The sequence below is a fragment of the Gymnodraco acuticeps genome, unplaced genomic scaffold (genome assembly GCF_902827175.1).
Source record: "Gymnodraco acuticeps unplaced genomic scaffold, fGymAcu1.1, whole genome shotgun sequence".
In the NCBI taxonomy this organism is placed as follows: Eukaryota; Metazoa; Chordata; class Actinopteri; order Perciformes; family Bathydraconidae; genus Gymnodraco; species Gymnodraco acuticeps.
The window spans coordinates 1,291,133-1,312,210 of NW_022992206.1; the positions used below are offsets into that span (position 1 = coordinate 1,291,133).

A 21,078-nucleotide genomic window follows, 5' to 3' on the forward strand; every position below is an offset into this window, starting at 1 on the left:
ATGTTCGAACTTGCTTTACTGAGCAGGTTCACCCATTACGACTCAGTCGTAATGTCAACAGTGATTTACAAGCATATTACGATGTTCAAGATGGGATGTTCGCAGGTTTATGTGACATGTGACATATCGGGTGTCAATCCAGTTTTCTCATCTTCCAACAGCCGTGGTCCATCGACACACGAGAATATCACACGCCTTTACTGGGTGGTGGGTGGTGCTAGACTTGTACAAATACTTTACATGAGAGAGGTCAGACATGTCAGAAATGAAAGGTCAATGTGTCTACTTTATCAACAATGTGGCCATAGCGTCAACAGTTTTGTAAAACAATAAATTACGCTGGGAAATCTTATCATAAACGTGATGTACCTATTCAATTAACCGGCCTCAATTCCGTTGAATTCACAATTCACACTCGATGAAACGGCGACAATATCGTGGTAGGATATTTTATAGTATATGAAGTAATGTATTGGAAAGATGTTCAGTTGAGTACTTTAGATTGAATTCAAGGTTTAGTTCTGAAATGGTTAGCAGGAAGCTGCAGTAAGTAGCACATCAGTGATGCTTCCAGTATTAGACAGTACAGGTCACACACTGACCTCAGTCAGGTGTGTGTCTTTTCTATTCACTGAGGTATGAGGAGCTTAAAGTGGCTGCTGTTCACACCATGCTCTGCTGTTAGACCATAGATTCATAACTCATGCTCAGTTCAGCCATGTCATGCTTTACCTCTAATGTTGATCCAGTTGGAATTCACAGCCTATTTTACTGATCAGTAGGGCGGGTAGTTTACCGGCTATTGTGACATGGAGAATTGTTTCAGAACAAAGAGCCACAGAGTTAAGACAGCATCAGCAATATTTACTGTTAGGACACAAATGTTTCGAAATTATGACTCAAAATAATCTTAAAGATAGAAGAGCATACTCACGTTGCTACTGTATGGATAAATAATAGGATTGTTTTAATCAGTTTGCAATCAAATCTATAGTATAACTTTATTAGTGTATGTGTGTGTGATGTTGACGTTTTACAATCAATATTTGGAAATATGAGCTTCTTCCCACCAAAGCTATAAACCAAAAAGCTAGGAGAAGAAAGAGTACATGGAATAACAGGAAAAGCTTGTAGTTGAATCAGGAAAATATGTTCTTGGTCCAGGCAATGCTCTGCCTGTTGTCTTTAACTAAACTGACATTTGAATATACACTATATTTATGAGTCATGCAATAGAGAATGGTTTTGAAAACATGAGAATTCAAGCAGTTAACTGCCTTTTTTTTATTCTCTATTGGGAGGTCTACTAAATTGATTGACATTCTTAATGATGTAAACATGATTGTCCCGGCAGACAGGCTGGCTAATAGCAATGACTCATCAAAACAGATTGTGTGTCCTTAAAGGTGGGGTAGGTACGTTTGAGAAACCGGCTCGAGATACACTTTGTGTTATATTCCATGGAATGCTCTTAATATCCCGATAGCAATGAATATCTTAAGTGCTTTGACAAAAAATCCATAACGATTTTTTCATCTGTGGAATCAAATCAAGTTTTATTTATATAGCACATTTATAAACGATTTTTGGTCGAGCCAAAGTGTTGTACATATAATAAAAATAGCCTACAGTAGAGACACTTTACAGCAAATACAACAGCACAGATTGTTCAGAATATCAGTATGAGAAAAATGACACCCTCTATCCTTAGAGGGAAGCCGTAGTACTGTAAAAAGCACGATCAATAATTTTAACCGGCCCGGCTAAAATAACTGGATGGCCTACCTGCCTGTCAGCCTTCCATCTGTGCACAAACTTATCTCGTGCCCTCATTGGTCATGAGCGCGTTTGTGTGTGTTGGAGGAGGGGCTCTGTGAGGAAGTGACAGATGTCTTCCGTCTGTGTATTTTCAAATTCTAGCGCACTCGAGCCGGTTTCTCCAAAATTACCTACCCCACCTTTAAGGTTTTTAAAAAATGTTGTTGTACTGAAGGATACTATTCCTTCTTCATAGAACATAATTATGTAACGCTAATTTTCTTAAAATGTTTGAACCAGAAACGGTAACCAACAGAAAACACTCCACTGACTCCTTCACAATTAATGTTCCATCAGTCTATTTTAGTGAAGTGACATTTGTCATCCTACCTTTAGCATCCATGTGGGTGCTAGTAAAGATTGCTATGTCCTAGTAGAGATCCCTGCTGCGACTGGATCTGACGGATCATAAAAAATAATGAATTAATAAACAAGTCATCCTTGAACATCACTCCCTCGTGCTGCCGTTTAAAATGACATCAGAAATGACATGAAGAAAAGTTAAAGAGGAATTTTGGATTGTATTAACTGTGACTTTTCCTATAGTTTTGCGTTTTGGCAGAAAAAGAAGAAATTACTCAGGAAGTGAAGCAATGCTTAATTAAAACTATTCTATATTTGTATTATACAAATAATGTACACCGTGAAAAGAACAGTGTACAGCCCAAGTTTACATCAAGAAAGACAGACTAGTTATACGCTGACTGAAAACAAATCAGAAGTATCCATTTAAAGCCTGGTAAGAAATTACAAATCACAATGTTGAAGAAATACTAGACTCCAGTCAAATTTAAAGAGGATTTAAATGTTGGGAAATGTGATAACACAGCATTGAAAAAGCAGCTGCATGGCATGCGGCCACAGATGATCATGTTTTGAGTATTTTACTGTAGTCTGAGTCTGCAGATGAATGAAGGCCAAAGCTAAATGTTAGCCAGTGCAATAAAAAAAAATGTTTGACAGGTTAAACATTTGCTTCCCCGTTTAATTAATAATCTGAATTCCTGTTTTAGAGAAGCTGTTACGTTCTTAACTTTATTGAATGTATGCGTTTTCCTTATAAGTCTCTCCAGGTTGTTGCTTATCTTAACAATTAACACAAACCAAGATAAAATGTAACTAATCCAAGTATAACTCAAAGGAATTTGAAATGTCTCTATTATATCCCCAATATCCCGACTAAGAACTGGAAGAGTACATTTGCAAATTCAGCCAAACACTGAATTATTATGCATAAGATGACCCACTAAGGAATCAGTGTAAGTTAAACCTCACAAAGTCTAGAGTTGTTCAACGTCAAAGAATATTTCTTGACATAAATTGTGACTGCCAGGCAGGGCTTCTGCTGCTGAAGCTGAATACCTAAACAAATACACTCTCTTCCAACAACAACAACAACAACTTTAAAGCAAAATAACTCCAGGAAGCTACCAGTCTATTATTAATTGTGATGTTGTCAATGAGACGAGCCACATTGACTTTAATCGCTTCTATTATCTATTGCAGTTGAGAAAGTCTTGCTGAATCTCTCGAGGAACCAAAGGACTCAAGATGTTCAAAAGATCTAAAGTGACGGATGTGTCGGCCACTGGCCAAGGTATGCATCACATTTTATACAGGAGAAACGTCTTCTATCAAATGTACTTTTTTCTTTTCCTCCTAACTCTGATGATCAATTAGAAGCACAGCGGTGACAGGTTTCAGTGAGATTGATTTCCAACATTCTCGACAAAGTAATTAAATGACATATTCCCAGATCAGAGTCTAACAGAACTGATAGAATGAGGTTGGCGAGGAGATCTACTAATAAATCTAAGAAAGGTTCACACTGTTTGCTTATTTACTATGTCTGTATGATGTCTCAAAACGTAAGTTACTTCCTATTTGCAGGGCTTAAAGTTATGTCTTACATACCTTGGAGGTTGGGGTAGTATTTATTTTGTATTTAATTCTTCTTTTTTGGTTTTGGTTTGTGAAGCACTTTCTGTCACCCTTTGTGAGTGAAAGATACTTTAAAAATAACGTTTGATTTGATTTAAAGGCTACATCTCAGTCATAAAGACTTCAGGAGCCTTTCCCTGTGATTCTACTCCAATCACAGACTTTATTCAGAAAATCATTAAGGCTGCAATGTGTCCATTAGCAACTATATTTAGACTCTTCAAGAGTATATGATGGTCTAACAGTAAAGTAGTTAGATATACAGACTGATCATAACACTATGTACACTGGAGGAGCAAAGTAACTCTACAGGGTTACTAACCCAGTGCACCTGTGAACCAGATATGCATCATATTTGTTTTTGTGCATTGATAAGTAACAGCACACACATCCCATTGTATAACTTTGTAACCTTTGAGTTTGAGTGTTATCCATAATAAAAAGTTATTTCCATTCTGACATGTGATGTATATGCTCTTTAACTTTTGCCTTATCAGATCCTGATGCAGATTTTAATAGAGAAGGTAGGTTAGGAGACAACAGAGAAGCTGTCAGCTATCTGTTTCCCCCCTGACTGCTCATGAAGGCATGAATAACTGATATACAATCGGTTATTTATAAACCGTACATGCGTACATATGTACACGTAGATATGTCGGTGCATCACTACATATCTGTTCTCAGGTTGAATTTTAGGCATGGATTCACGGATGACAGGATAAAGTTATTGAAATGTAAATGTATTGAACATTAAAGTATATACAACAGAGCAATGCACGTATATCTCTGAATGATAAACTGATAAAGCGAGTAACATAAAACATTCTAATACATTATGTATTAGAATGGGCTTCAGCATGTTTGGAAAAAGGGTGATGATTTCATTACAAAACAACAATAGATTTTGAAGGTTGGATATGATTATTTTTTTCATTCTGTTCCCTTTTTGAGAGTCAAATGCGTTGTCACTGACATTTCATTTTGCAAATCTGACAGTGGGGATCAAGAAAAAATCTAGAGTCCCCGGGGTGATGATAACACAGTATATCGAGGAGCTGCCAGAGGGAAAGACCCATCCAGACTTCACCCGCAAACCAATTGCATTGACCATCCAAGAGGGTAGGACTGATAGTACAATAATTATATTAAAAATGTATATCTCAAAATATAAAGAGGGGAATTTTCCTGAATCTGTACATGAATTAGATCTGCGACTTTTGCATCTGTATATTTGCAGATGTATAATTTATTTTATGATTCAACCTTGTTTGTCTTTTTTTTCAGGCAAATTTGCTTATTTTAAAGCAATTGTCACTGGAGACCCACAGCCGACAGTAACATGGAGCAGAAACAATGGAGATGTGTCTGACACAGCAAGATATCAAACTAAATACGACCCCAATACTAATGAGCATACATTTGAGGCAAGTAAAATGGGTTTTCAAATTGCAGAAATACTACTGTATACAGCAAAATACAGATGTAAGAGGGGCGTTAAAAATAGCAAATGAAAAATAGATTAATAGAAAGAGAGGAAGAGAGGGGAAAAAGAGGAAGCTATTTGATCATGTCAGTGCCATCCAGTCTTCTGACCCATCCGTTTGCTTTGCCAATTACTTTTTCTATAATAAGGTGATTTCACTCACCCTGAGAGGAGCACACTGAAAAAGATATGTTTCATTAAAAAAACAAAAACAGAGGACCTTTCAACTGACTGCTGTTTGAGATTGAAATGTATAATAAAAGGCATGCGGCGACGCATCAGGAGGCCATCTACAAATCAAGCAGTGTGCAAAGCCTTTAATTGTTCACCGTCATTAGTCTGTCATGCTCACGTTCTCACAAAGGGAAACATATCTATGTATAGCCCTATTAATTGGATTCTGCAAATCAGCGAAGGACAGTTTGGTCAAAAAAATAACTCCATTTGACATACAGTAGCTGTGAAAGTCTGACATGATGTGATGTGTGAGCACAAACTATAAAAGCATAGGATAGATTTGGATAAATGATTGAAAAATCTACCAAAAACGCTCCAGGAAACCAAAACCAAAATGCATTATCAATGGATATTTGGTTTGCTCTGATTTCTTTTTGGTTACATAACAAAAGACAAACAGAATGGTAATCACTTCACAGTATAATACACATTTCCCCTAAAAGGTCTTTTATTTGAAGCATGTCTTATATCTTCCAGATGCCAAATGTTATGCCGGATCAGGCTGATACCTATAAATGCTTTGCTAAAAATGAATTTGGTCAAGCCGTGGTCACAGTTGTCCTGAATGTGATTGCAGGTAAGTACTGCCTGCTTTCATCATAGTGTATCAAGTAGTATGTCAGAGTCATTCATTCTGGAAAATTACACAGGGATCATATTTAGTGTACTACAAATTGAGTACACTTGGAACTCAATTTGGACAGTTCATTACTTTATACCCTTGAGTGTAATGTATCGCCCTGCAGTTCCAGTAGTATAATGACTAATTATATGATTGTATTAATAACGTGATCACCCTCTTCCCTGCTCACAGTTGGTTTCAATAAGAACGCTGGCCAGAAACCAGCAGCTGAGGCCATCAATGGGAATTTTAAGAATGTACTCAAAAGGAAAAGGTTGTATGACGTGTGTTATAGGTCTTCTGTGTACAGTAGAGTTTTTTTTTAACTAAATGCCCCCCTAATTTTTATTTCCAGTAAGGTCCTTCCGAAATCTGAACAACCTGAGAGAAAAGATGGGGAGATCGATCCTAAATTTTGGGAGCTTTTACTTAGCGCTAAGAAGAAGGACTATGAGGCGATTTGTGCAGAGTTTGGAATAACTGACTTTCGCTGGATGCTCAAGAAGCTTAATGAAATTAAGAAAGAAAGGGAGGAAGAACAAGCTGAGGTTTGTTTTGGTGTTATTTACCTTTTTTCTGATCAAGGAGTTTGAAGCGGTGTCATTACATTACACAATTGCATGTGAAGCAATTCTGTAACCATGTTTTCATTTTGTTTTTGTTCCAGTTCGTCAAAAGCTTGTCCAACCTGAAACCAATACAGTTCAATTCAGCATCTTCTGCATCCTTTGAGATAGATATGGACCTTATTGATCCAAGCCGCTCCATATTCATATACAAGGTTAGTGTGTAAACAAATTCAAACTCTCACAGCAAATCTATGAATCCTAGAAGCCATACTGTAAAGGAATTAAGGAATTATTCATTCAATTATTAATGAATTAATTTAACTGCAATCTGGCCAAAACTTGTAAAGATGAATCAAATATTTTGCTATAATAAGTCATCGATGATTAAACAGATGGACCAACATCATTGGGCAAATCTGACAGTAAACTATTTCTTGCTAGGATATTTACAGCACAGGAATATGTATATACTGTAGTAAAGCTTATGGCTGTTGATGAAGTCCTATGATGCTTTCCATTTTAGGTCAAAAAGGGGCATTTCTTACGGCTATGTTTTACAGACACAATAGAGTGGTGCTGGAAAGAGTCCTAAGAACTGGAAATAAGTTAGCATGTTACCACTTCCGGGCTCAAATTCAACGTTCTTTTGGAAGTGTTTGCTTAGAAACCTTAAATGAGATTTTCACGTTTTGTTATACGACATAAAATGCGTCAGTAAATACACCATTTGTGAATGGTGGGAGCTTTTATGTGACTTGAACACACGGCTGTTGCTAACAAGTTCCTAAATGAGACTACTTAACGCCATGACAGCGAGTCAGCCTTAAGCCTTAAGCCTTAAGCTTAGTGGTGTTGCAGTGAAGTCTTGTTCATAGCCTACGTGAGCTTTTTACTGCGGCGATTGCATTTACGATTGAAATATCGGCAGTGGTGTTAATATGCTGTACAAAACGTGTAAGTATGATAAACTTGTGTTTGCCATGGATCTTATTTTCTGCAATTTCCAAATCCTATGGAAGAATCGCCTTGCATTTTGGCCGGTGCTAGTTTTTGCCTTGTGCTAACTTCCGGGTCAGCCTACAAAAATACGTTATGAAGCACAACTCTTTTTAAAGCATTCCAAAAGGATATTATGTAAATCGTATATATTTGCCCCGCAGGATGGTGTAATGATTCCTTATACAAAGGACATGGGAGAACAGATGAAGCACACCCTTAAACAAGTGGGGAGAAAGTTTATTTTCAGCATGAAGGACCTTTTGCCAGACGATGCTGGACTGTACCAGTTGGATGTAGAGGGGGTGAATATGTTTTCCACAGATTTTAAAAGTAAGTAACAGTTTCACACACAACAAATTTGTATCCCTAATTAAAACAAAGGAAGACAACTCTGTTTGATGTTTCCCTTGAAATAGCCATGATTTAAACGTTTTAATAAGGCAGATTTAACGTAAGAGTTTTAATCTAAAATACTTGGCTTCTTGTTTTTCAGTCCCCATGGTGGATTTCTTGGTGAAAATTCAGGAAGTGAAGGCAGTAGAGAGACAAGATGCTGTTTTTGAGTGTGTCCTGTCAAATCCCTTCTCCAAGACATTGTGGTTTGGCAAGAATTTGCCACTGGAACAGGGGGATAAATATGATATCCTGGTTTCAGATGACAAGCTCATTCACACACTGGTGGTCAAAGACTGCATGATTGTAGACAAAGGAATTTATTCAGTCTGCGCGGGAATCAAGTCTTGCAATGCCTGGCTTGTTGTTGAAGGTAAGGTATTATACTTCACCGAACTCTTCATAATATTGAATAACGCTAATAGTTTTTAGTGGAATAATAACAACAATGAATAAGATGCCTAATGTATCCTGTCGATTATTGCTTTTCATATCATATTATGGCATTTTAAGGTCAAACTAACAGCAGATCTATATTATTTATTTTTGAATTCAGCCGATAAAGATGCTCAAAAGGGAAAAAAATCAGTAAGGAAAACAACAAAGGCAGGAGGATCAGGGATGGACCTGAAGAAGATAGCCGAAGAACAGAAGACGCAATTAGTAAAGGACAGAGAGGAAATAAAAGAACAGATTAAAGCTGCTGCAGCTGCACCTCCACCTCCACCTGCACCTGAACCAGAGCCTGAACCTGAGGCACCCAAAGACCCTGAGCCGGGTAAGAAAGCTGACCACAAGGTTTATGGAAACCAGTGTTGAATTCACAAACATGGAAGCCATGTTAGAAATCTTGAATTTTAGGCTTACCCCCAAAACACACCAGGAGCGTCTGCGTCGCGTTACGGCCGCGCCGCGGCGGTCGTAAGGATCGCGGCCACTAGTCAATGGGTGCTATTACACCACACGCGTCGCGTTACGGCTCAGACGCGTCCAAGAAGCGGCTCGGCGCAGCGCTTCTCTAAAATTAGGATGAATCCTATTTTTGCCGCGGCGCAGCCGTAAGGTAAACTCCTCCCCCCATCCCCCCGTAGTCTTTCAAGTAGGAGAATACATGCCAGCGTTCTCCTCCGGTTTACAGGCACTGTAAATGATATATATATAGAATAATTATGATGATGAATGCATATTTTTTTACCACTAAAATACAGCAACACATCTTTGATTCATGTCGTTTATAACTGGAATATTACAATTATTATTAACTGTGTCTGTAGTCTACAACACAACAAAATAGGAAATAACAACAATAAACACGATTTAAACAGACACAAACATAAACCATTTAACTACGTATAGCCTACTTACTTGTAGAAGTACAAATGAGGAGGTCGCAGCGTGGCGCAGCCGCAACGTAACGCGGCGCAGACGCTCCTGGTGTGTTTTGGGGGTTAGTCTCTGTGTTTTCTTTTCGTTATTTATTTTTCATCTCCATTAATTGCAACATCTTTACTTCACAAAATGGTACCTTTGGCAGCAGCAGCATTTGTATTTAATTTAGTTGAAATCATTTGAGAAGTTGAAATGGTCTCATGGAATTACAATAATGGGTGCATTTGCTGTAGATATTTGCATATAACACTTGCTGTGATCATAATTTGTTGATATGGCAACCACTAACTAGTTTTGATGGTTGATAGAAATCGTGAAGGAACCAGATCCACCCGTGGTAGAGGAAGTAACACCTGGTAAGAAACCTGAATGTCTGTGACAACCCCTGCATGCAATATGAACATTTATGTCATTTTCAAATACAAAACTTCAGTAAAAGGGTTCTTATCCTGATATACTTTGACATATACAATCTGTTTCACAAAGTTGTTTACTCCGTTGCTGAGGTCACTGTAATGTTTTGGCTTTTTTTTCTGTTGTGTTGTCTGCTCATTATGTGATTGTCTGTCTCCTTAAGGTCAGGTTTTGCCTGATTGTATTTAGCTCATTTAGATGAACTGCCAATATGCTAAGCATGTCTTGTTTATACATAGCTGTATACTGTGGTCTTTAGTATGCTGAGAAATGCTTAAATGACCTAAATACTGCAACACGGATGAATAGATGCAGATTTGGTATACCTCGTTACAACTTACTCTCTAAAGCTTGCATCCATTCACTTTATGAGATATGATTCAACTTGATTTTTAAAAAAAAGTAGTTTTCCCTTTAGCAACCATACCACACTGTAGCTTACGGATGTTTTGGCTCAATTTATTTTCTTTTTTTTCTAGTTTTTAAAGCACGCTTTATTTTGTATTTTTGTATTACGTAACTCAATATTGTTAGTGATAGCTGATCGGTCTTTATGTTTGTTCTTATGTTAATGCTATTATTACTTTAGTGCCTGTGTATGTGCAGACCTGTTGAAAGTTATTCATACAGACATGATCTTTACATTCAAAAGTAAGGTCTCTGCGACACAATAAAACATGAAAAAATGTAACTATTTGAAATGGATAAAAAATCAACCCCTCTCTCTCAAGCCCACAACACTGTTTGAAAACTATAAAAGGACAATTTTCAAAAGAGCATATCCTAGAATCAGCCAGCTCCACAACCCTATGGCCTGCTGTAATTACAAAAACATTGAATAGAGTTTGCCACAGGGGCATGCTTTGCAATATGGTAAGGAGTAATTATGACTGTACGAGTTTGTAGAAGGTTTCCTGTGTTACAACATTCATGAACAGAAATGAAAAGGTACACATCTCAAATGTTCTTTAGGTCATTCTGTCAAAACATCACCAGCACCAGCTGGAGAGTCGGGAAGTGGTAAGAGAGACAACAGTCGATCAAAAATAATCAATAATTTACTATATCAAGTTAAATTGACTTACTAATGTTATTGCTGTCAGGATGCTCAGCTGAAAAAGCCACGTGCGCTGAAAGACTCGATCCAGTAGAGGATGTGGGAGTTTGTATGTCAGATAGTGAATACTGTAAGAAGATATTAACATATGTATTAAAAAGACTAATTTAATAAATTATTTTAACAAAGCGTGCAAATGTTTATACTATGGCATGCTGCGGAAAAGAAGAGTAAGTGTAAATGATCTGTCGAAAATGCACTAAAATATTCTAAAGACTATGACCCTAAAACATAACAAGCTTTATGTGTCTAAATGAAATTAATTAATAAAAAATCTCAAATGTTGGATACAATGTTTTAATGTCTGTGATCGCTGATAGGTCATTCAGACAAAACATCACCAGCACCAGCTGGAGACTCTGGAAGTGGTAAGAGAGACACAGTCGAGTATATCAAATTTGAAGGAGTCATTTTTTGAAATTGAGTTTAATAGACATACTAATGTTATTATTGTTATGCCGCTCAGCTGAAGAAGACATTGCCGATAAAAGACTTGACCCACCACTCGCAGATGCAGGAGCTGGTATGCCAGACAGTGAATACTGAACAAAAGTAACACTTTTTTAAAAAAAAACTAATTGTTTGCATTAAGTCATGCAGAAGAATTATGGTTTGCACTAGTAACAAAATATAGTTTCAAAGTTAACACATTTATATCTAATCAATTTATTGTATTCTCTTTAACATCTTGGTTGTGTGAATTTACATTTTTTACTCAAATTTAGACTGCAATATTAGAACTGAGAGGGAATGAAATAATAAATAACATATGGATTTTTTTTTTTTATATATATATATATATATTATATATATATAATAATTATACTAATTTAAGATGTCTTCTTAAAAAGTCTTGTGAGCTCACTGTTATTCTGTTAACAAAGCTTTCACAGTTTGTTGCTTGTAATCATGTTTGCTTTTGATGTGTGTCTTGTGTATCATACATGTTCTAACCAGATCACCCTAATGTAACAATTGAACATTGCACTAGGTTGGTTATTTGAATGTGTCAAGACATATTTTGTAAAAGTGTCTCACTTTTTATTCAGTGGTAGAATTCACAAACCTTTAAACGAATGCTATATATATATAGTTACATTCACTTTTTTTCTTAGTGTTAAGAACTATGATTTTATTTATTGTAGGAAATTGATTTTGACGTAACATTTACAGAACCTATTTTTATTTTAAGTGTATTAATAAGGAAGGATTTGAAGCATATGTGTAGGTAATTGATTTATTGTATTGTAAATGTGTAGTTTTATCAGTATATATGTAATCGTAAACTGAAAGCTTCTGCACACTAATATGCGTGCAGCAGAGGAGAGTAACTTTATTTTCAATGTTTCCCAGAGCCTGTAATTACCTGCGCGCTGTCTGACGTCTATGTTCTTCGTGGAAATCCGGCTGACTTAACAGTGAAGATCGACATTGACTGCGACAGCTCCTGGTTCAAAGATGGAGAGCAGGTACTGTAGAGCCCATTGATAACAACACACTTACAATATGAAAACTATAGAGATTGATATTTTCCCTGACTTAGTAATTAGTAAGTAGTTTGGAACTATAAGCAGTACAATATTATTTTACGGGATTTTTTTGCATATTTGATAATGTAACACAAACAAATAAAGTTTCCTTTTCACCTTTAATGTGCTAGTTAAACTCAGGTTCTGAGGTCAAAATAACCAAAGCTGGAACCTCTCACAACCTGTCGATTCGAAGCTGCAGTGAGGACGACTCTGGACTTTATCGTTTTGAAACAGGGAGTGTCAGTACACAAGGAAAAGTCACTGTTGGAGGTAGAAATGATATCCCTTGGTAGCAGAACATATAGTAACTGCCACAATAGTTTCTGTGGAGTAAACTGAATTATTCTTTGTGCTTCATAGTCGTACCTGAATTTGACCCAGATGACCTTCACAAATTCTCCAAACCTGTGATCGTAAGAGTGGGGCAGAACGCTGCCTTCAAGATGCCCTTGACTCCCCAGGAGGGTTTGGTGGTTAGTTGGTTCAAGGATGGCGTTGAGCTCAATGACGGAGGAGGAGTAAAGATCGTGAGGGAGCCCAATCACAGCCGGCTGCTGCTCAGAGACTGCCTGCGGACAGACGCGGGGGAAATAAAGATCCAGCTCAAAAACCCATTTGGGGCTGTGGAGGCCACATCTAGGCTTATTGTGCTTGGTAAGAAAAAAAAGTGATCCAACAAGAAAAGTGAGAAATACTGACGGATAAAAAGATCACATTTGCAGTAATCGTTTGCCCCTACACTCACAGCCAACACATAACACATCAAATGTGAACGTACTAATCATCAGGGCTTACGTTGTGTCAAAAATGCAGTCTAAATCTATTGTTTTGTCATTCTTATTCTTTATTGATTATAAAACATATTTAAGAGCACTTAATAATAATTCACAAACACGATTGTTTTGCATGGAGAAAAAAGATGATAAGAAATATTGAAGTGGGTTCGACTTTTATTCTCAAACCTACATAAAGTACATTACATTTATTCTAACGCTTACACTGAAAATAAACCAGCCACTTTACCTAAATAGAAAATGTGAATAATTTGACAAACATATTTTTTGGTGCCTTTTCCTCAGATATACAACTTCTCATGGCCGTTTAGATTGTATTCCAAAAGCTAAACCAATTGAGCTCATCTTTCACAATGTAGATTATGAATTACCAGGGACCCTTCAGCTAAAGTTTGAAAGTCGGAAAAATTCTCACACAAATCGATCAGAAGTCAGCAGGACTCGCTAAACATTGTATTTACCGATCCTGCAAGCGATCAATGCACCGAGGAGCAAGCCTTTCATCATGTGCTTTTTTCAAAATGACAGACATGCGTCAAATAAAAAACATGTCATCGTTGAAGATATCGATGAAAATAGCTACCTCAGATAAGCATCATATTACTATACTTTATATAATTACATTTGAAATGTTACCCCATCTTTTTGTCACAGATCGACCAGGTCCACCGGAGGGTCCAGTGGAAGTCGTTGAAAGCACGTCATCCATGATTGAGATTCAATGGAACCCTCCCAAAGACGATGGCTGCTCCCCTGTCACCAACTATCTTATAGAGCGTCAGCAGGAAGGACAAAGTCACTGGATGAAACTTGGCGATGTCTTAGCTGACAAGACCTCCTTCAGAGATAGGAATGTGGCTCATGGGAAGATATACAACTACCGCATCTACGCAGAAAACCCACAGGGCATCAGCGACTCCCTGGAGACGGCTGATAGCATTATGGCTGGAATATTGAGTGAGAAAAGAAAAAAAACAAGTCTCATTTAGCATTCCTCAGCGAATACCATGTGAATCTCCCTCAGGGTGTAATAAATGAAAATGCCTCTGTAGAGTTGCACTACATTGTCACTGTAGAAAGCCCACATTGTAGCATTGATGTAAACGTTGCCCTATGTAGTAAGTAAATGCCCTTTAGTGATGTAGATGTCATTAATGTATTCAATGTCTTTAATTACTTCTTAATTATTAATAATGAACTTACTTGATTAATTAGACTTCTTGTTATTCCTTAGTTCTCTCCGGTCCACCCGGTGCCCCCACACTGGTGAGTGCCACCAAGACCTGCATCACGTTGACCTGGACCCCTCCTGAGGACGACAGAGGAGTACCAATCATCGGTTACCAATTGGAGAAACGAAAGAAGGATACAAATCAGTGGATTGCCCTGAATGCAGTTAATGAACCTATTGAAGGTTGGTCAGACAAACATACAATTATGTTTTTGATTGAATAGAAATGTGCTTAATTTCATTGTGTCCTGCACGGCTATAATTGTATTTTCAGATGTGAACTATGCAGTGAAAGATGTTACTGAGGGAGCAGAGTATGAGTTCAGGGTTGCAGCGATCAATGAGTCAGGAGCAGGAGATTCAAGTCCACCCTCTGAAATGGTGTGTGCAAAGAATCCCAACAGTAAGTTGTTAACTGTCTCTGTTGTGTCTATACATTATTTAACTCTGCTATCCAGAACAATGTTTGTTTCCATCAGCATGTCATGTTTAATGTGTTTTCTTCCAGTGAGACCTTGTTTTAAAGACCCAGAGGACTTCATTGTTGTCAGAGCAGGAAACTCTGTACGTGTGAACATTTGCTATGAGGTAAGGACAAGCCTAAAAGCTGGTATGTATACAGCGTCTTTCTTCCATGGTGTGAATCCTAAATCTATCTTTTTTCACTCATTTAATAACCCCTTAAACCATTGCAGGAATGTCATATTCTTGAGTGATGAGTTTACTATAGTGTGACGTGACTGCATATTGAAGGTCTCACACTTTATCTAATTTATCCAATATTGATATCTCCAGGCTGAACCTCCACCTCAGATCACTTGGTTGAGGAATGATGAGCCAATATCCCCGTGGATTAGTGTCATCAATACAGAGGGAATGTCTCAGCTTGTTATTCCCTCATCAAAGCGCTCAGATTCAGCCATCTACACTATCCATGCCAAAAACTCAGTTGGTGAAGCTTCATTTGACATTGAGGTTAGAGTCACAGGTAAGGACAAATAATGATACACAGTCCATTTTTGTACTGAAACTACTCATAGCTATTATTTTGTGCTGATATTAACTCCATGTAAGTCTCATGTCTTCTAATGAGGAATTCATGTCTGATTTGCCTGCATTTCGTTCCCCTGGTCAGAGGAAAACCTCATTAATATTGACACCCGACAATATTCATTGAGTAATGTTTAGCCAATTAAACCTCAATGACACACTGATGTATTAGTAAACCAATGCCAAACCCTAATTAACTGCGAACAACTTCTAAATAGAATGAGAAACATAATTCTTACTGTGTAACATGCAGTAATAGGATATGATTAATTTAAAAACAGCGGTCAATTGCAAATGTTATACAAAAACCCACGGGGAAAGGAAATGCCTCGAGTAAAATTATAAGCCTAGAGCAATTGATCTTGGCTTCTCTTAGCCAATAATCAGATTGTTATATGTTTTGTTATTAGATGAACCCAAGTCTCCAGGGCCAGTGGAGCTGGAGCAAACAGTCCAGGACAAAGTGATGATTTCATGGGCTCCATCTCCAGACCAGGAGCTGGACGACCGCCTGTACTACATGGTGTCTCAACGCGACTCTAACACCAGAGTGTGGCGGAATATAGCAGATCGCCTCTTCACTAACACATACACAGCCAGCAAAATCTATCCTGGGAGAGAGTTCCATTTCCGGGTCTACGCCAAGAATGACATGGGACTCTCAGATCCATCCGAGTCTCCCACATGGGGTGCCAACAGCAACAGAGGTGGGTATTACTAGCAGTTTAGGATGTTTGACAAGGTTTGAAAAATGTAAATGTAATCGTAAAAAGTTGTATTTTACTTAACAAATGTTGCATTCTCTGCACTAGATAAGAATATAATCATCTTTTCCAACTTAATTATTGATTTTTGTTTGTTTACGATTGGCTTAATCATGATTTCATAACACATTGGCTAACTTCAATGCTAGAAGAATATTCTAGCTTCTGTGTGTTTGTAAAATGTGCGTCTTTATTATCGGACATGTGAATACATTAACTACTAAAATGACCAAAAACTAACTAGACTTCTGAACAATAACACCCTTCCAACAGTTTATGTTCCCATATAGCCTAAAGTGTGGTGTAAGTACTGTACATGCTTCCTAACAGCTCTGGTGCACTAATAACATGCCAAACAGTTGAAAAGAGATTCAATATATTGTGGTGGTTATAGATGTATAGAGCTTTTACACCAACATGTCAGTCAGCCAATCGATCAAAACATTTACAGAATATTGGATGGATTGTCATGAATCTATTTCATTGCATATTGTTGAGATACGACTAAATAAAAACCTACTAAAGTTGCTAGCATGGCTGTAGACAGTCTTGTTTTTACTTCCAAAGTATAATCACAATAATGGAGCATTGAAATCTCTGAAAGAACATTATTTCAAACTTGGGATATGCAAGCAAAAGTCTGAAACAATTTTCCTCTTTTATGTTTCTCATCAAGTTCCAATATCTTCATATGGAGTTGTTTCGTCAGAGATCAGCTTTGAGAGGCCTCCATCTATCTTGGTTCCTCTGAAAGTCCACACACCACCTAAAGGCTACCAACTTTACATGACATGTGCCGTCAGAGGATGCCCTCGACCCACTGTAGCCTGGTACCTGAACGACGTCTGCATCAACTCAGATAAAAACTACTACATCACCAACTCATGTGGTGTGTGCTCCATTTACATTCTCAGAGTACGATCAATAGACAGCGGAGATTACAGAGTTGTTGCACGCAACTCACTTGGACAGGCAGAGTGTTCTACGAAACTTATTGTGAGAGGTAAGGTTTAACTCAAGAGTTTCAATTGTTTCAGAAAACCCAGTTTTGTTTTTTCTTATCATGACTATTGTTGTCTGCTTTTTCTTCACAGAATAAAACGGCATCAAGACAATGCAGCTGTTCCTCTTTTTGAGATATTCTGGATAAGGGTGTGGAATGTTTAATTGACTGCATAGAATACATTAAAAGTGTGTGAAATTGTTTTGTAAAGTGCTAGTTTCACCAGCACTTTACAAAACAATATAACCAGAATTGTAATGGTTTAACTTATTTTATTTATTTTGAAATATAACTGATTTACAATTGTTATCTTGTCATCAGAAATAATTATTATTTAGCATGATTGAAGTGACACATTTCGATGACATTTTTTCTCTTGTAGCAACTGCAATAAATCAACAAAAAGACAACTTTGTGTAACGTTTTTTTGGTCTTCTATTGTCACTAGATTATTCCTTTATCTATAACGTTTCTTATATTCTGGACAGATTTTGCTGACAGAAAAAAACTCGGCCATCGTTAAAGCATCAGATGTTTCCAGCATGTGTTTTCAGTAACACAAGGCTCAAATATCTCAGTCAGTGACGTCAAGCACATCACTGAAACACATTAAACCCCCATGAACCGAGTGCATTTCCATATACAGTATATTTATATATTCCTAAGCTCCCCAGTAAATTGTCTAGGACGAGATCCTTAGCTGCAAACCTTAAATTAGTCCTTGTTAAATCTACAGTTGAACAGTCCAACAGCTCAAGACTGTAAATAACAAAGCGTTTGAGGAAGAAAACCATGTTAACCTGCTCGTACTTATATCTTCAAAATAAAAACTGAACAGATACATTCACAATACATACCATATTGTACAAGGCCATTCTGAAAAGGCTAACAGAAATGAATGTGATTTTTAAAAAACATTGCTGCTGGACCTTGGCTTACATTTTGATCCACACCATGATGCCTGTTTTATTTTTTCAAGGAATTATACTTACCCCTAAGAGCAAACATTTAAAATAATTCCAATTAGTTTTTCCTGAAATATTTAGCGGGTTTTGAATGTACTTGTACTTACCTCTTTGCTCTGCCAGGTCAGAGGTGATATCTGTGTTTATTCTCTACTCGTGCCTTCAGGCTTTTCTTGCAGTTAAGTCTATTTTGTGAGGTCGGGTGACTATTCAAACTCTCTGCATAAGTCATGCTTGTTTAACCTCTGACAATGTGAACACAAAAACCTGCTCAGTGCATGGTGCACGGTGCACACTATGAGCAACATATTTTTATAATGCTACCACAGGTCCAGTGTGACTCACCGAACCACAGGCATGCTGTGAGGATTTCCGTTGATACCTTTGGAATCTAATTGGAAAGCCAATTCATTCAACCATAGATTATTTTACCAAGTAAAATGTCTCATGTTAAAGTTTATTGGCCAATAAAGTCAATAGTAAAGTGATCCAATTACTAGAGACCTTGTAGGGCATCCAAAGGAATATGCTTTGACCCTTGCAACGCTATTGTGCATCAATAAATCATATGCCTCAACTATCAACAAATACATCCATCTAAAATTCATCTTTGTTTAAATTTGAATCTCGATATTGGTATATAATGCACCTGTTGTTTTTATATTGTCAACAGTATTGGTGAAAACTGTTGACTGGATATGTCCAATACCAGATTGAATGAACAGTCATAATGTATTTCCAGTGCCAACTGAAAGTGATCGCTTTTATAGGGATGGGTAAGAGGAAACTCCGCCCTTTAGTACTGCTGTAATATGGGTTTTTCGCAACTGCATTTCATCCATGTATGGGTTTTTATGCGCCCCAAACTTTTATCACCGAACAAAAAGGGGAGTCACTTTTAAAATATTGGACAGCGAGAACTGTTCTAGCGGAAGAAGGATAGAGGAAGATAGACAACGAAGAACTGAAAGTGAGTACGATTTCTTTTTTTAACTCCCTTCTGTGTGAATAATTACCATTAAATGAATCTTCTTTACAATAACTTGTGTAGTGCCACAGGTACAGGATATATATCTTTAAAAGCAAACCCTAAAATAATGTGTTTTCAGAACTGCAAAGTGATCGCTTTCATAGAGATGGGTAAGAAGAACCTCTACCTTTAATACTGCTGTAATATGGGTTTTTAGCACTGCACTTCAAACTTTTATCACCGATCAAATTGGGGTGTCACCTTTAAAATATTGTACAGGCTTTGAAAAGGATAGTTGAAGATAGAAACAAAGAACTGAAAGTCAGTCTGATTGATTTTGTTTAATTACTGTCAAAATACTGTATTTAATTAAAATGATCTACTGACCAAAAGGTCACATGGTGTGATTGAAACCCTCATACAGGACAGCTTTAGTCTACAAAAGGTACAATATGGGACAACAGAAATGCATCACTTGTTGAGAGGACAATATGACAAACAGTACAGACCATATCAAATACATTTTTTAATTCTAAATATTTATTATTTATTACACTAGGTTACTTCAAGACAAATAGAATAATACGTTATTAAAGTGGGTTTATGAATACCATCAATTATGTTCAGCATTAGATTGGGTTTATCGGCCTTTTATAGAGTTTTTGATATATATTTAAAGCCCTGCATAATTCTTTTTTATTTTACTCTTAAAAATTGTAAGTGGATTGTATGATAGCACAGCCTCACTTCTTACCTGGGCCACAACAACCAGAATCAGCTAAATATACTAAACTGTATGTAGCGCTACAGGCTCAGTAGCAGGCAATGTGATATAAAGTAAACCCTAAATGTGTACTTACTTTGTGTCGTTTAAGAATGATTGCAGTGGAAATGGCAGAATTGGTATGCCCTGTAAAAGCAGTAAAATAATGTATGGACCTCTTGAAAATATCCTGTTATACTGATGTTTAGGATCTGTTGTGACATATTTCACCCATGAATGTGACCTTTAAAACTAGCTCCCCATGACTAACAAGGGATTGAGCAGGAGACTATGATCAGTTTTCACTACAGGATGTGTTACACATTAAAACCTTGATTATTTTTACTCTGGCTTATAGGTGTTCAAGGTCATGTATCCTTTTTCACAATTGTAATGTTCCTCTTGTGGTCCTTTAAATTAAAGGGCAATGAAAAAAACCTTATGGTCATTATTTTTGATGTACAGCCAAATTAAATTCCATTCAGCACTATGATAAATAAAAAATAATTTTACTTTTAGATTTAAATGACCATAAACAGTTGTTTGGTCATTGCTATCCACTGATACTTGACATAACGGTCTCGTTAGCGACAGTCAAAGTAGGTCTAAGTAATCTCTAGAATCTTTCTAAAGCCCTGTTAAAAAATATACTGTATCTCTTATTAACTATGCGGAGGTTTTGTTTTTAAATTTCACAGTTCACAATTAGTGCTTTTCATCTACCAACTCAAATAACAACAACATAAACATTCAGGACAAGAAGTTTGAGGTTACATTTTCAATCTTTTGCTGGTAGTAAACAACCAGACACCCGACTGGGCAAATCATAATGTTTAATTGGTGGCATAAAAGAGATTTACAGATATGTGCGTTGGCTTAGCAGTTTGATTTTGAAGACGTTCTGCTCGTGTCTAAGTTTGGGTCCTGAGCAGTTAAATTGTTGGCACAGCCACGAGTCTCCATATGCAGTTGGGCAGAGTCAGCCACTAGGTGGGATTTCACATTCCCGATTTACTGTGTCCCA

At 37.1% G+C, this 21,078-nt stretch overlaps 1 protein-coding gene across 1 annotated transcript; it reads left to right on the plus strand.

The window, feature by feature from the left end:
* Nucleotides 1-3,369: 3,369 nt before the first annotated feature.
* igfn1.4 (immunoglobulin like and fibronectin type III domain containing 1, tandem duplicate 4) lies at nucleotides 3,370-17,703 on the plus strand. Its single transcript, XM_034205664.1, has 22 exons — nucleotides 3,370-3,415; nucleotides 4,756-4,878; nucleotides 5,044-5,183; nucleotides 5,957-6,056; nucleotides 6,294-6,375; nucleotides 6,457-6,649; nucleotides 6,769-6,882; nucleotides 7,831-7,999; nucleotides 8,163-8,435; nucleotides 8,619-8,840; nucleotides 9,760-9,807; nucleotides 12,336-12,451; nucleotides 12,643-12,784; nucleotides 12,875-13,168; nucleotides 13,963-14,265; nucleotides 14,543-14,722; nucleotides 14,814-14,942; nucleotides 15,048-15,127; nucleotides 15,335-15,527; nucleotides 16,000-16,296; nucleotides 17,030-17,356; nucleotides 17,448-17,703. Exons 1-22 carry the CDS (start codon nucleotides 3,370-3,372, stop codon nucleotides 17,450-17,452), a joined length of 3,576 nt encoding a protein of 1,191 aa, XP_034061555.1. The 3' UTR covers nucleotides 17,453-17,703.
* The last annotated feature ends 3,375 nt before the right edge of the window (nucleotides 17,704-21,078 follow it).